General features: G+C 41.2%; 1 protein-coding gene across 5 annotated transcripts in view; it reads left to right on the forward strand.

Annotated features, from left to right (window-relative positions):
- The window catches only part of RRAS2 (RAS related 2), a 90,815-nt gene that overhangs the window by 62,274 nt on the left and 11,291 nt on the right, over nucleotides 1–17,250 (forward strand). For all 5 annotated transcript variants that reach the window (XM_032427133.1, XM_032427134.1, XM_032427132.1 and 2 more), the window contains 3 exons: nucleotides 13,821–13,908; nucleotides 14,762–14,864; nucleotides 15,036–15,144. In XM_032427133.1, the coding sequence (XP_032283024.1) occupies nucleotides 13,821–13,908; nucleotides 14,762–14,864; nucleotides 15,036–15,144 (300 nt within the window). The remainder of the gene's footprint in view (nucleotides 1–13,820; nucleotides 13,909–14,761; nucleotides 14,865–15,035; nucleotides 15,145–17,250) is intronic.

Consider the following 17,250-nt stretch of genomic DNA (forward strand, 5'->3'; position numbering starts at 1 on the left):
TATAGCTAGAAAGTAGTGGGAGCTAGGGCTGTAAGCAAACCTTCCTGACTTAAACTCTGATATCCTTTCCATTATACCACAGATATAAAACAAAGGAATTCTTGATAGCACCTATAAATTCTGTTGGACACAGTGTAGGAGCTAAATATGTCCTAATAAAATTAGAGAGCCGGAGTCTTTTAAAAGATCAGACAGAGCAAATTCCTCATTTACCCTAAGAGCCAAGAAAGAGGCTGACTCCTCCAGGAATACTCGTCTGGTTGTTGTAGAGCTGGGACTAGGATCTAGTCTTCCTCATACTCCTGTGCTCTGCTTTTATTACTAAAGAGTTTGTGTGTAATCCATCTAGGTCTTTCCCCTTGATTCCCTTTTTCATTCACATGTTTCAGATTTCAAAACCAACAAAAAATTTTCCCTCCCACTCCTGTCTCCCAACTTCCAGGTTGGGGTCTTCCCATAGGTAATGATATCTTGTGTATCTTTCTTGTATATCCTTCCAGAGATACTTTATGCACAATAAAGCAAATAGGTAAACTGCGCTTACTTAACCACATATCTTGCAGATTCCTCTACATTATTAGTACATGAAGTCATTCTTTTCTTTAATGGAAGCATTCGTATTGAATGAGTGCTTCATAATTTAAGCAGTCATTTACTGAAGGACATTTAAGTTGTTTCCAGTCTTTTAGATTAAAAAAAATTCAATAATGAATGACCTTGCACATGTCATTTCATATATGTACAGATGTATTGGTAGGATACATTTCTAGAAGTGAAATTGCTAGATCAAAGAGTATATGTTTTTTATATTGCCATCCTCAGACCTTTATTATTAATGTAGAAATGTTTTCATTTTGAATGAAACAGCTTTTAATTGCTTTTTCTATTTGGCAATAGCAGTTCATAATTTTAAAAATAAGTTACTTTAAGAGTGATGGGATTTATTTTTTTAAACTGCTGCATGTTGTATGCTTTGATGTTAATATGACAGATTAAAGAAAGTGTAATGGAAGCAGTATTGCTTTGGAGTTAGACCTGAATTTGGATCCCCGTTCTACCAGTCTACTGACTGTGACTTTTGGCAGGTCATGTAACCACCGAGCCTCAATGATCTCATCTGAACAACGATACCAGCCTTACAGAATTGTTGTCTAGAACTGCCGTATTTCATTAATTCTAAGACACATTTTTTCCTCTACATTCTGGGATCTTTGACATTGAGAGGCTCATAATCAAAGACATGCAGTAGTTGTTTTGGTGTTTTTTTTTTTCTTCTTCCTTTCTTGGCACATAAGATAATGTTGGTCTTAAAATTAATGGCATCTTATTAGATTTGATGAAGTGGGGTGATGCCACAAACTGGCACAAGTGAACTGTGCTAGGTCATGGTATAGGCAGAGGGAGTTCAGTGTGATGAGGAAAGTTCAGGGGTGGGGGGGCTGGTTGAGTCTTAGGGGAGTGGGTATAGCAATGGAAGTTCTGTTCCAGGCAGCAGTCAGCACAGCAGAACCACCACACAGTAAAAGGATAGTGCAGTTGGTTGATGGAGCACAAGGCCAGATGTTACCCACAAATCTGGGTATATGGAAGTTGGAATTGTGGCAGATTGTTGGTGGGTAACAGGACTTTGGCTCAGGGTTGAGATTAAGGAACTGTGTGCTAATTATAGCAGGAAGACTTCAAAATAATGGGGCTATGGGAAAAAAATTTTGCAAATGATACATCTGATAAGGGATTTGTATCCAGAAAAAAAAAAAAAATATATATATATATATTTAAAAGATTTTATTTATTTGTCAGAGAGAGAGAGCGAGAGCACAAGCAGGGGGAGCTGCAGGCAGAAGGAGAAGCAGGCTGCCCGCTGAGCATGGATCCCGATGCGGGACCTGATTCCAGACCTTGGGATCATGACCTGAGCTGAAGGCAAACGCTTAACCAACTGAGCCACCCAGGTGTCCCTATATCCAGAATATATAAAGAACTCTTACACTGAACAATAAAAAGACAACCCAATTTAAAAGAGGGCAAAGATTTGTTTTTTTTTTTTTTTTTAAGATTTTATTTATTTATTTATTTATTTGAGAGAGAGAATGAGAGAGAGAGAGAGAGCACATGAGAGGGGGGAGGGTCAGAGGGAGAAGCAGACTCCCTGCCGAGCAGGGAGTCCGATGCGGGACTCGATCCCGGGACTCCAGGATCATGACCTGAGCCGAAGGCAGTCGCTTAACCAACTGAGCCACCCAGGCGCCCCGAGGGCAAAGATTTGAATAGACATTTCTCCAAAGAAGGTCCACACATGGCCAATAAGTATGTGGAAAGATATTTAACATCCCATTATGGAAATACCAGTCAGAACTGCAAGGAGGGGCACCTGGCTCAGTTGGCAGAGCATGTGGTTCTTGATCTCAGGGTTGTAAATTTGAGCCCCACGTTGGGTGTAGAGATTATAAAAAAGATTCTTAAAAAAAAAAAAAACTGTAAGGAGATATTACTGTACACCCGCTAGGATGACTAGAATCAAAAAGACACATGTTCTGCGACAAGTATTGGTGAAGATGCTGAGAAGTTAGAACCCTCAAACACTGTTGATGGGAATGTAAAATGGCACAGCCGCTTCGGAAAAGAGTTTGGCAGTTCTTCAAGTTAACGGTATGATCCAGCAATTCCTGTACTAGAAATGTACCCAAGAAAAGTGAAAACATAGGTTCACCGAAAAGATTGTACATGAATGTTCATGGCAGCATCATTTATAATAGCCAAAATGTAAAAACAACTCCAATGTCCATTACCCGATAGATGGGTAAATATAGTATGACATATCCATATGATGGCGTATCATAGCAAAGGAATGAGAAATGAAGTACTGATGTGTGCTATGACATGGACAGATGTTGAAAACATATGCTAATAAGTAAAAGAAGCCAGACACAAAAAGACCACGTATTATATGATTGGATTTACATGAAATATCCTGAGCAGGCATGTCGATAGAGACACGAAGTAGATTGGTGGTTTAGTGGCCCTAGGGGTGGGAGAGGATGGGGGGAAGGGGAAATGCCTGCTGAAGGGTGTGGGATTCCTTTTGGGGTTGGTGAAAATGTTCTGGAATTAGATCGTGATGACCGTTGCACAACCATGTGAATTACTAAAAACTGTGAACGGTGTACTTGAAATGGGTGAATTTTCTGGTATGTGAATTATATTCCAGTAATGCTCTTAAAAAGAGGGCCTACTTCTAGGAATGACCTGGATTACTTACCTAGAAGATTATCTGCATAAGAAAAGAGATAAGAGTAGAAGCAGCCAATTGTAAGAGCTGAAATACATGTTGATTGGGAAAGCGGGAGAAGGAGGAGGAGAGATGGTGATGTCCGGGTTGGGAATAAAACAGTAGCAGTTATCAGCATTGTTACTGTCCTGCCAACGTCAGATGAGTAAGAGCTAATAACAATGCTGAGACTCTGAATGTGGATCTTGTGATGGTTGAAAATGCTTCTTGCCTAAAGTCCGTATTGGCCCCGAGGTCTTTGTGGTGGGGACTCCCATCATGGGGAGGACCCTGATACGGAGAGGAAGGATACAATGATAGGACCCAGGTGAGGCCTGGACGATTACGTGCCCTAGAAGTCAAAGACTGTCTTCTTCGTCTGAAATGTCGCACAGAGGCCAGTGTTACGTTGTTTAGGCAGCTTTGGTCCACGTAAGGGTGGAGGTAAGGAAGGCTAATGTAATGTAAATTAATAGCTATCAGGATGGAAAGGATGGGGTGGATCTGGAAATTCCCTAGGAGACAAGGTTCAGTCAAGGCAAGAACCGAAAGACACAAAAACTTGGTGTTAAAGGGAATGTCATGGGATTTACTCACATTTCCCATGGGGATAGTATGAGCTATTTATTAATGTCCACATATCATTCACAGGCTTATATGGCCCTCTGTTTATTACTTCTGTCTGTGCCAGTTGTCATTGTGCTTTAAAAAAATTAAATCTTATCCTTAAAACTTCATTTAGGCTTTGTACATTATCTTTCAAAATAGGATTGCAATTCCTGGAGGATGAGAGCGAATGAATATTAAGTTCAAACAAGAAAAATAAACTTTATTATGCTGCATGATAGAGGCTGCTGGCTTACTGTTGCTTACTGGTTTCTGAATATTACGGCAGCTCTGCAGGATGAGCGTGTACTTGTATAGGCAGTACCTGAGTTAAGCCTGTCGTACCTACTAAGGGTCTGTATATATGAATAGTGGCTGTAGCCATGGCAGGGCCCCTCCTTTCCTTTTATCAAAATCTCTCCAGTGGTACTGTGAGCTAAACATTTCTGTCCACCCAATAGGTTAGTTTTACAAGTTGTGATAGGGTTGGTGGAGGGAAGTGAAAGAAGAAAGAGGAAAACCGTTCTCTTCCCTTCTTTCCTTTTGAAGCCTTGGGTTTGGAAGGATAAAAGCTTTGAAGAGTAAGCTGACACTCCCTTTGGGGAGCTGACATCATGAAATGGTGGTTTATCCCCCCTGAATAATTTTCCTTTCACGGAGTCTGAAGCTTTTCTTTTTCTTTTTGACCTTTGCCAAAAATGTTAACTAAAGATTCATTTTGGTTTAGAATTTTGCTTTTTAAAAGAGCAAGCATCACTTGAAGGGTTGGGGTGAGCTCCTACTGCAGTGTGCTCTAATTTGGACTGGTAATTTTCCACCTAGTGCCTCTGGGTGAGCTCTAGGTCTCCTGAGGGGATTGTTAATTTTAATTTGAGAGTGGCAAGTGGAAGGAACAGTGGGCAGAGAGAGAGGTAAGTGGTTTTGTACCTAGAATGTTATCAGAGGGAAGCGAATGCTAGGATAAGAATGAGGTAGTGGAGAGTTAGGGAAGGATGATGTGGCTGGGGTGTCTGGGGGGGTGCCCCAAAGACAAGCTTTTCCTCCTCCTTGGTGTAGCTTCAGCCTGGCTCTCTACACTGGGAAAGGAAGGGAAATTCCCTTTCCGTCTCTTCTTGGGCCAAATGCCTCTGCTACAGAGGTTAGAATAGAACTCAGGGTTAATATGGCTCAGGACCATATTTCAGTGGTAGCTTTTGTGATCTGGCCTTATGGACCTAAACACAGATGAGAACAGTTTTTACCTGGGGAAACGAGCACTGACTGACTTAGAAACAAACTTTTGAAATAGAACCAGTTTATAAGTTGACTTTGTACTGTATTTTTTCTTGTTGCATACCAGGCCCATTGATCTTCACATGAGGTGTGAATATCATCCCTGAGATTGCACAGAAGTCACATGAAAGGCACACAGTGGCTTTGGACAGTCTGAGACAATTAGCAACATTGACTGGGTGGGGGGGGGGGAAGTTTTGTTAAAAAGAGACTAAAAGGATTACTGGACTTAGGGTACTTAGGGTAGCCTTTTATTCTGGAGGATCCATTATGGGGATCTCCATAATTATACTTGTTAGATTAAATGAAATACTAATTCAGTCAGGAAAAACTGTGTCCTTGCCTGAAGGAATATCAGGCATAGTGGAAACATTTGACATCACAATAAGGGAGGGTGTTGCAGGGAACAAAGGTCCTCTGTGACTTGACAGCTGCTGTTAAACAGTGCCACCAGGAAGAGCCTGACGCTGGCCCCAGCTGCCTGAAGTTGCTACAGCCTTCTCTAGTGTTACCAGAGGAATTTGCACTGCTCTTGTGTTAGCAGATAGAGGCTGCTGATGGATCGCTAACCAGGTCCTTACTGTGCTCTGGGAAGTCAGTTTCTGACCTCTCAGTACAATCGTCTGAACTACTGGGTTTCCTAATGGCCGGTATTTTGAGGTTCTAACTATGTACAGAGTACCTTACTTAACTCCAAAGAAGTTCTAAGAAGCATAAGCTACGCAATGGATACATGAGATCTAGTTGGAAATAGGCTTTAACTGGAACTCTATAACTTATTTTAGTTTCTCTTGAAGCCCAGAGGCTGAGAGTAAAGTTACCCTCATATTTCAAGGACTTGCATAGAGGGTGGCCTTAAATTGGTTTTGCATATATCTTATCTCCAGGAAGTAAAAGTATGGAGAATTAAGGGTTCTAAAACAAGGATGTTTTTGGAGAGAACTGTTAGTATGTGGTGTGTTCTGTGTCTTTTCCCACCTCCACACACAGCCTCTGGAGAGGAGGGTGCTTCTCTTAAGTCCCTTTCATTGAAGCCAAATAATAGGGGAGGCTCTAGTAGAATCATTCTGAGAACTTGACATGTATCCCTTGGTGTTTGGCAGAGCATAAGGAATAGTATGTGAATCTGTGGGTCCCTAGCAGAGCAGAAAGAAAGAGGGCTGTATAGTTAGTAATCTGCATTTCAGAGGGCAGCAGTGTTTCCTTGAGCTTCTGGATGGAACCAGGGTAAAACCTTCTAAAGAGGGACACTGTGTGTGACCACCTAGAAGATGATACGAACCAGGAGGAGGTGCCTGTGGAAACCCTAAGGATTGAGGGTTAGAGGTGTAAATGGTCAGTTCTCATTCAAGTTCTGGGAATTGCACATGGAGGGTCCCATGTAGGGACTCTTCCAGGAGACCCATAGAAAGTTAGCATGGACATTAGATTTCGTTGGTGTGGCCTTTTCAGTGCCCCTTACTTCTCCCCACTCCTTCAGCTCCAACCCAGAAGGAACCAGAGACAGCCTTGTTAGAAGTTGAAGAGATGCAGAAACAGATGGGGAAAGACAGACAATGACTGGTATCACTCCCCTCCCCCCCCCCACAGCCCAATTGCAGACTTTTCAGCTCTAGCTCAGAAGGGGAAAAAAGCTTTTTAATTTAGATGAGTATTGACTAACACACTGTACTACACATCTTAATTATCGAAATCATAACGTCTTGGGGCTGACAGTGATTGAACAACTATTTATAATCAAAGAATGATTGGAAAAAATCAGGAGACTTGAGTTAGATTTCATTCAGGAGCAAGGAAAATCTTGTCCACAGAAGGGCTTTGAAGGAAAGTTTTATGCTTGTACCCTGTTGAGTTTAGCTCAGTGCATCATTTATACATTCACATATATGCATATATGAAAAGATAAGCAAATGTAAAAGGAAATTGTAAGTACCAATTAGAAGGCATACATAAAGTTTGGTGTACAGATTTTCCAAAGCATAACATAGAATATGTGGGAAAATCTAGACCTGTTGTCTTAAGGGTAAGAGGAATTCAGGCATACTGAGATTGTTTTCTGGCTGGAGTGTTGCAGGTTTGCAAGAGGAAGTAAGGTACAGATTGCTCTTCAGTAGCTATGACTTGTAAGAGCCTACTGTGTGTCCTAGGTTGTACTTTGTACTCCACATACATTATTTTTACTTCTCACAACAATCCTGCAAGCTTAGTATTATTTCCATCTTTTTTTTTTTTTTCTTGAGAGAGAGAGAGAAGGGGGTGGGGTTGAGGGAGAGGGAGAGAATCTTTGAAATATATTTTAAAATTTATTTTTTTTTTTTTATTTATTTTTTTTTATTTTTTTAATATTTTATTTATTTATTTGAGAGAGAGAGAATGAGAGAGAGCGAGTACATGAGAGGGGGGAGGGTCAGAGGGAGAAGCAGACTCCCTGCCGAGCAGGGAGCCCGATGTGGGACTCGATCCAGGGACTCCAGGATCATGACCTGAGCCGAAGGCAGTCGCTTAACCAACTGAGCCACCCAGGCGCCCCCCCTTTGCCTGTTTTTAAATTGGGTTATTTGTTGTTGACTTGTAGGAGTTCTTTTTATATTCTAGATATCAATCTCTTACCAAATTTGTGATTTTCAAGTATTTTCTCCACTCCGTGGTTTTCTTTTCACTCTGCTGTTTCTTTTCATTGTGTTCTTTGATGCACAGACATTTTTAACTTTTTTAAAGATTTTATTTATTTATTTGAGAGAGAGAGAATGAGAGAGAGAGAGCATGAGAGGGGAGAGGGTCAGAGGGAGAAGCAGACTCCCTGCCGAGCAGGGAGCCCGATGCGGGACTCGATCCAGGGACTCCAGGATCATGACCTGAGCCGAAGGCAGTCGCTTAACCAACTGAGCCACCCAGGCGCCCTAAAATTTATTTTAGAGAGACAGTGGGGTGGGGAGGGGCAGAGGGAGAGAGAGTCTCAATCAGACTCCACGCTGAGTGCAGAGCCCGATGCAGGGCTCTATCTCACGACCCTGAGGTCATGACCTGAGCCGAAATTAGGAGTCGGACGCCCAACTGGCTGCGCCACCCAGGCGCCCCTAGTATTATTTCCATCTTATCAGACAGTGAAACTGAGGTTCAGACAGGTTAAATGAGGTGCTCTCATTTCCCACAGGTAGTGAAAGTAGAGAGCTGTATTCTCGTCTGACTTACATCTCAGGCTCTTTCCACTCCACTCTGCTGCCTCCCTGGCGGCCCCCCCCCACTAGGATACAGTGGTGGGGTAAGGCTGCATAACCTCAGCAGATGCTCCTAGCCAGGAAGAGAATGGGGTGTACACAGCACTCACTGGCGACTGCAGCTCCTCAGTCCCTCTGGTCAGCTCCCCCCGCAACCTCTTTCTGGAAGGTTTCTTTTTTCCCATGATCCTCCAGAGCCACATCTAAAGTGGGCACTGGGACAGGACCTCCTTAAATTATCCCTGTCCTTTACTCTTTCTGTTGAGAAAATGGGCTTTAGAGCTGTTAATCAATTTACCCAAGGACTCAAACAGGAAGTGGAAGTGGAAGTGGCATCTGGGTTTGAATTTCAGGTTTCTCAAACTCTGGAGCCCATACGTTTTCTTCTCATCGTGTTGCCTCCAGCAAAGACTATAAGTGCATGTATTAATAGAAAATGAGCCCTTAGGAAACCTTATGTTTTAGTTTATTTTATCATGATTTAAAAAACATAGGTTTTGTGGATAGAATTAAGAATAGGAAAATACTGACTTGAAATGGAGGGGGCAGAGAACCAAAGAATTCTGTATCTAGAATGTTTCATGATGTGGATTCTTTGTGTAGTGTGGGGGAAGAAGGGTGAGCTGAACAGGATGTCAAGAAAAGAAAGTCTCCCTTTCCTTTCTGTACCCCATGTTTTTAGAGGACTCCTGAGACTCTTCCTGAGACTGGCACTATGCTTAGAAATGCCCTTTCATTTGTTTACGACTCCCCAGTGGCACCTTAGGGTAGTAAGCAAGGGTAGTAAACTTAACCAGAGTGCTGGATTTACAGAGTTTCACACATCTCCAGTAAATTACCCATCCCATTGTGTAGACCAGGCACCGCTCTGTGGCAGTGCTCCGGAACTACACTTTCACCAGTAGCTGGGCGTCAGGAGAAAGTGGGATCTCACTCCTGCCCCCTAAATGCAGAAGTGGCCTCAGCTCATTCTCTCTCCTCCCCTTCCCCTTTCTTTTCTTTCTTAAGGCAGTTTCTTTGAATGGGAAGATAGTGAGCTGGCAGTTCTCTTAGGCCAAGCAGAATTCCTGATGTGCAATCTAGTGGCATATAATCAGGAATACTGTTCCTGCCATTACAGCATAATGCTCTTGCATTATTAAGGGCTTCTGACAACCTTACCCAGACCAGATTTTATCAAGGGGAAATAGACTCCCTGTCTCAATGGGATAGCTTCCCTAATCCTAAACTTTTCTCCATAAATCTTAACAACCTTAAGGAGACTTATGTACATTTGCCCTTTGTACTACCTGGAAGGCATCCTGCCCTTTGAAAGTAGGCATTCCCTTTCTTTCTGGCTAGGGTCCTTCTCCATGCATCCTCTCCTGTGATACCAAGAAAGCACGTTACTTTCTCCTGCCCCCCTTCCCCTTTCAGTGTGTTCTCTACTGTCTTCTGCTATGCAACACTGTGCTCTTTTTTTTTTTTTTTTTTTTCCCTTGCTTTCTGCTATAGAATATCCTTTCTGGACTGTGGTTGGCAACTTCTTTCAGCCTCAGGACCAGAGACTGTTTTCTTTTCTGGCAACTTGCTGGACTATGTTTATAAGTCAATGTACACATAGTTCCTGTACATGACTACAGTCCTTAAGCCACTTAAATTTTGTTGCCTTCTGAACTAGCATGGTATTGGCATTTCATGCCTGTGTATTTCACACTCCCCACTCCCTTCACCCCCAGTCGCAGCACTGGATGTTGTGTAAAAAGCAGTGAGGCTCTGTGAAAGTTGGGCCTTGTCCCCGTGATGCTCCATAAATAACTGTCAAACAAATGCATGAAACCAGGAGAGCAAGAGCAATTGGCTGAGGATTTCAAGTAGTAAAAAAATAAGGCTTCTTATGATGAACAGTACAGATCAAACTAGAAGGCTTTGCATGCTGTGTGAAGAAAGCACTGAATCCTGTAAACAGCAGGGAATCATTAAATTTATGTATCTTACAGAGGTCTAATTTGTATGCATACAAAAAAGTGCACACATCGTGTGTACAGCTTGATGAATTTTTACCTATGTGTGTATCTGTGTAATTACTGCTCAGATTCCAGAAAAAAATCTCTAAAACTTCACATGAGGAGATTGTATCTTGACTCACAACATTTTGGATGCCAAGTGCCACGGCTGGTCTGTGGTATAACCAGGATTGGAATTATTACAGCTGTTCCCAGGATTAGCAAGTCTTTATACTTGAATAAAAACACTTGTACCATCTAATTGTGTGACAAAAATACTGCAGCGTGGTTAACGTTTATCAATCATCAGCATGTCTTGGCACTTTATAGGCACTACTTGAATTTATCTGCTCCACGAGGGTTTGTTACTGTCCTGTTTTTTTTTTTTTCCTTTAAGATTTTTATTTATTTATTTGACAGAGAGAGAGAGAGAGAGAGAGAGAGCACAAATAGGCAGAGTGGCAAGCAGAGGGAGAGGGAGAAGCAGGCTCTCCGCTGAGCAGGGAGCCCGACACGGGGCTTGATCCCAGGACCCTGGGATCATGCATGACCTGAACTGAAGGCTGCCGCTTAACCCTGAGCCGCCCAGGCACCCCTTACTGTCCTGTTTTACAGATGCTAAAGGTTAGAAAGGTAAAGTAACTTGCCTCCGGTTCTACACTTAGAAAGTAGCAGAATTAGTATCAAATCTAGGACTGTCCATCGCCAGACTGATTTCTTGTTGGTGATCTGCTGCCCTAAATATCTGGTACCTAGGTTAAAGCAACAGAAATGTTATGTCTTTGTGGGGGGAGGTGATGATTATATTTGTTACCTGCACATGAAGAATGCTCTTTTTAGGCACATTCTGACCTGTGGCTTACAAGCATTATGAGAGAGAGGGGGGTGTTGGATTCCATGTCAGTCAGGCCCTGGAGCATTGTTATTTGGATGGGTTTTTATGAGGGAGGAAGATGCTTTCTGGCTCCCTAAAATCAATATATAGAAACAAAATGATGGTCTCTATAGTCACAGTTTGAAAACAGGACACAGTGAAGATGAAATATGGACCTAAATACCAGAAATTCCAGCAATTAGTTTGTCTCAAAAACATCAGTGGAATACGTGTGTGCCAGTGTTTGGTAGCAAAGTGGCAAAATTCTTATAACCTTAAGATTATGATGGGGCACCTGGGTGGCTCAGTCGTTAAGCGTCTGCCTTCGGCTCGGGTCGTGATCCTGTGGTCCTGGGATCGAGCCCTACATTGGGCTCCCTGCTAGCGGGGAGCATGTTTCTCCCTCTGCCTGCTCCCCCTACTTGTGCTCTCTCTCTCTCTCACTGTCAAATAAATAAATAAAATCTTAAAAAAAAAAAAGAGTCCCAACTCTTGATTTCAGCTCAGGTCACGATCTCAGGGTCGTGAGATCAAGCCCCGCATCTGGCTCCATGCTGGGTGTGGAGCCTGCTTGAGATTCTCTACCTCCCCTTCTCTCTCCTGCTCTCTTAAAAAAAAAAAAAAAAAAAATTACGTTTGAAGAGCTAAGAGGGCCAAAGAAAATGTGAAACTTCCATAGTCACTAAAAGGAAAAATAATTTATTTTAATGGCCCTCAAAATTGCTTAAACCCAGTAATCTTCTACATATGTTAATGTCTTAATTCTGTCTCATAGTGTAAAAAAAAAAAGTCACATCGAACGAATTTGTTACCATGCATGACTAAAATATATTTAATATTTGTCCATTATTTTTTCAGATGAAGTGGGAGGGACAGTGCAGCACACTTCAGCACATTTAGGTATAAACTGGGAGTACTCAGTGAATTTCAGGTTTTACAAGATGAAAGCATGGCAGGAAGTATCCCATTGCTGCCTAGAAACATGTTTCAGGAAACTAATCTTAAAAAGATATAAACAGCATGCCTATCCAACTTGCTTGAGGGAAAGACTACAGTTTTAAGTTGTTTAGAATAGTGTGTAGAAAGATACTGTTGCCAGTTGTATCACTTTTAGAAGAGATGTGGGTGCCGAAAAGCAAGTTCAGGATTGTTTTGGTATCTGTTTATTTTTAAATGGGGATGGAGTGGTGATGGAGATGGTTTTCTACTCAAAGCTGCTCCTGTTGGTAAATGTTTCTTTTATAGACTTTGAAAAATCATGCATTTAAGTGAAACCATCCAGAGGGAAATAGGATTATGGATACTGAATTCTGTCATTAAAGCTAATCCTAAAATATAAATAAAATGTGGAAAGCGTCCTTTAAAAATAAAATATATCAAGTCATAGTAGCAAGCAGATCAGTGTCCTACCCCCAATTCCCCAACCAGGGGTTTCTTTACTGTTTTGTTCAGAGTTCCTACTTCTGAGTAGCCTACGGTGTTTGTGTATATCACATGCCGGTGGGGGCGGGGGGGGGTGTCACTTAAGAATGCAGTGTCCCTGGAGCCAGCAGGTCCAGCTGCCAGGAACCCTTGCCTGAAGAATGGCTGAACCCCTTTGGCTCTGGTTCCCAGCATCAAGCTGCCTTCCTCTAAGTCATTCCCTCAGAACTGGTAACGAGCCAGTGGGAAAGTAGGCTTTGAGGAAGTCAGTCAAGAGGGGAGAGCAAAGGAGATGCTCAGAACAAAAGAAGGATGATGTCAGTGTCCTAGTTAGTGCCCTTCTGTCAGAAGCGGGAAATAAGTTCTCTCTCAGATTCTTAGTGTTGCCATTGTTTTCTTTTTAAAAACTTTAAAGAAATTGTGAAGTGTAATACACAAACATTTTTAACTGGCTCACTGAGATTCTTCCCTTCTTGCTCTGCTACCTTAACTGTCCTTGCTTCTGGTGATGATTGCAGAAGATAACAGTTGGGAGGCTTTGCTAACAGAAGAAGACAGAAACAGAAGTTGAGATGAAAAAAACAAAAATATCAGTGAAAGAATAAGTTTGAGATCCCTGCAAATAAAAAAAAAAATCTGAAATCCCATTTGCTTACGATGATACACAAGGCAGCTGAATGGGAAAAAGACAAGGTGCGAGGAAAGAAGGGGAGAATGAAGATGAGGCATGGAATCTTCCAGGCCCCTATTTGTTGTCTCCCTTTGTTTCAGACTGCTTTGTTCTCAGGACTGGTGCTTACCACTGAGTTGCAAATAGACCTGGATTTATAACTGACTGTTTTTCTAGTTTTTGAAGAACATGAGATCTAGATATATATTATCTTGGGTATATGTAATTATGAAAACATTATTGTATATAATTATGAAAAAACTGTAGTAGGTGTTTTGCAGTCTTCTTGCATATTTCAGATAGGAAAATTCAGAGCTGTTTAGTACCTGTTCTCTACTTGGAAGCTGCTCGGAATAGATTTCATTCAGTGGGAAACCAACATAGTAGTTTAAACCATAATACTTGAAAATATTGTTATTAATTCTGGATAAGTGGGATTTGATTAAAGTTACATTGGTACTTGGCAATTAAACATATATTTAAAAATAAGATTTTTTTCTTACAGTCCTATTTTGTAACGGATTATGACCCAACCATCGAGGATTCCTACACAAAGCAGTGTGTGATAGATGACCGAGCAGCCCGGCTAGATAGTAAGTAGTCTTCCTTTATTTGATAGTTCGCATATCCTATTTTTAAAAAGTAAGCTTGGGTGTTTTGCTAGTTGCATAAATTTTAGATGGTCTTGAACATAAGCCCACCTCTTTTCATTAGTTTTGATTGATGAATCAGCATTTAAATATTCCTCAGTAAATGTAATATAAAACAAGAATTGTGTTGATCTTGTGCTGGTGAAACTAATCATGTCAGTGTAACTTGTTGAAGTTGTATTTTTGGGGACATTTGGGAAAAAAACATGAAGTTTCAGCTCTTCCTGCTTTCTTGCAAATGTTAAAATGGGTGAAGTAAATATAGAAAAGATTGAATATTTGTTAACTTGCTTAGAATTTTTAGCACAGAGGCGTTAGCAAATAGGGTTTTGTGCTTGGTCACACACTCCGTGTCTCCACAAAAGATAGCCCTGTTCTTTTAATTTACATGATTCTTTCATTCACAGAGATCAAGAGGTACGTTAGTACTTGCACTTTAAGTGTGGTGTTGGTGGGAGTAGACCAAGATTTCTTTCCTGAATTTACAGGTATCTTTTTCAGTTCTTTGCGTGGAGGAGATAGAGATCCAAGTGACTTCAGAGGTGATCTGACTCCATCTGCCTAGATGTATTTGATATTTTTAACCTTGTAGTTGGTATGCTAATATATTCTAGCTACGAAATCAACCCGTACTGATGAAGATGACCCTGAAACTGTCTGCTGTGAGATATGTTTGTCTCTAGCGTCGAGAATAAAGCACTCCGAGGAGAATGCCATGTCTTTATTGCACTAAGTCGGATGTGCTCTGAAGGACCCACGTTCATTGGGCCTGCCCATGTGTTGTTTTTCTCTTTAGTTCTGGATACAGCAGGACAAGAAGAGTTCGGAGCTATGAGAGAACAGTATATGAGAACTGGCGAGGGTTTCCTGCTGGTCTTTTCAGTCACAGATCGAGGCAGGTTTGTACCAGTATTAAAATGTAGATCTTCTGTTCATGCCTAGATCACTATTGTATTGAATTGGACTTCTTGTTTTTAGAGAAAAAGGTAAAGTAATAAGATACTAAATGGGGTGTGAGACTAGCCAAGTTCTGATATTTGAGCAAATTGATTTGTCTGTTTCTGTTTTAGTTTTGAAGAGATCTATAAGTTTCAAAGACAGATTCTCAGAGTGAAGGATCGTGATGAGTTTCCAATGATTTTAATTGGTAATAAAGCAGATCTGGATCATCAAAGACAGGTGAGAAGGAATGTTGCTCGTGGGAATCCCATTGTTGATAATTGTGTAGGTGAGTAGATGTGTTTCATGAAACCATTGAAAGTGCCATGATCAGAAGAACTGCCGAGCTTGGCACACTGGATCTGGGGAAATCAAATTCTCACATATATTTACACAGAACTTCAGTGGACCCTGTAAGCCTGTAAGTATTTGTACCAGCTCCATTCACATGTTATAATTTCTTGGATAATCTCCAAAATTCTAATTCAGTTAGCTCATCTTAAAGTTACCCTTATTACAGGCCAAGTTTATTCAGTGTTAATGCTAAATTACTTTCATTTAGAGAATAGTTTTGACCTGAATGACAGTATTTGGGTTTTCCCTGAGTTCCTTCAATGACAGAATGTTCTGTTCATTCTTTACACTGGCAGGTTCTAACACCAGTAACCTGTAAGGGAAGAAGATTTTTAGCATTTAGTTGTAGGCTAGATTATACTCGCTTGTTTCTTTACCCACTTATTTCACATTTAATTTTTAAAATTTGGAGTATATATTGCCCACTCATCTTTTTGTGGGTGAGCAGAACAAGGTCAGATGTAAATTAGTGCAGGCTCTCCATTATTTGGGGTTTCTTTTTGTGTCTTTATTTCTTTTCAGGGTTTAGCCTCTACCCCATATCTGGAATATAATTGTTTAAGTTGTTTCTTAAATTTTGCTGGTATTTAAGTTGTCCTTTGTTTTTATATAGCTTTGTGTTAACACTTTTAAGATTTTGTTTGAAAAGTACAAACATCAAGAAAAATGGGTTGATAACAGCATTGAGGACAGCCTTCCATTTTGTAGTTAACTATTTAAAACAAATCTTTGATTTGTGTGCTCTATTTGTAAAATTTTGTTGAATATATACCAAGTTTAAAACGTGGGCTTAAGAATTAGAAATGTTTACTGGTGATACTGGAGTTATATCTAAGTCATCTCTATACTGAAGATTGCCAGTGTTTGTGGTATGGTTTCCTCTGTCTGCAGATAGTCAACATATTATGGCACTTCTACTTTGTTTCACACCATGCGCTTATAAAATTTTTCATTTAAGTTTTTTCCTTTTTATGAGAAGAGTAAAATAAAAAACAAAGGTGATGAGAGAAACAACGAAGGGAATGATAAGTTTTATATTTCCATCACCCTGAAGATATGCAGTTAGCTTGGAGTAAGTTCTTCTATATACAGTTCTCTGCTTTAAACTGTATACAAGATAAATTATGTATACGCTGAAAGCTCAGACGTGTATATCCAAGGGAGAAGAGCAAGTAGCGGAGATCGGACTGCTTAATTTTCGCTCATTCCTGTAGATTCTGCTCTCTGAAGGATAGGCACTGAGAAAAACTGGATTCCTGCTTCTGCTTCATCTCCTCTGGTCTAGGTTCCTTCACACCTGCACTCAGGCAGGACTCCTGCACTTACGGGAGCCTTGAGTGCTGGCTGGCTGCAAATCCTACCGCCTTTCCCTCGTCCATTCATTTCCCACTTGTTTGCATGATTCTTACTCACTTTCTCATTCTTAAACTGACAGCACTTTCTTCCCCTTCCTCACTCTCAGCTAATGATGAGTAATATTTTCCTATTTCACTGAGACATTTCTGCACGTTTCCACCTCCACATGTACTAACCTAAGTGCACATGTACCCCATCAATTCTGCCTTCCCCCACTTAGGTGGCTAAACTGTTCACCTGTGTGTGCCCATCCTCTCTAGTAGGTACTGGGTCCCGTTCCTTCTCCCCGGCTTGTAGGCCTCACCCCAGCAACGGTCCCGTTCCACTTGTTCTGTTTATCTGCCGCACGATCATTCCTGCCAGCACGGATCTCCTCTTTAAAACAGAACAGAAGCTTGTTCTTAATCTCACATTCTTCTCTGTGTACCTTTCTGCTGCTTCTGTCAAGCAGAACTCCTTAAAAGTGTTATCTACACTTGCTTTCTCTCCTCTCTTTCCTGCCATTCTTGCTTGCCCTGACCTCAGGCATGCAGCGCCCGAGTCAAGGTCACCATTTACGCAGACGTCAGTAACATTTGACACAGTTGCTCAGACTCTCATTTTTGAAACACTTTGTTTACTTAGTTCTGGGACACC

This window comes from Phoca vitulina, unplaced genomic scaffold (genome assembly GCF_004348235.1).
Source record: "Phoca vitulina isolate PV1807 unplaced genomic scaffold, GSC_HSeal_1.0 scaffold36, whole genome shotgun sequence".
NCBI lineage: Eukaryota > Metazoa > Chordata > Mammalia > Carnivora > Phocidae > Phoca > Phoca vitulina.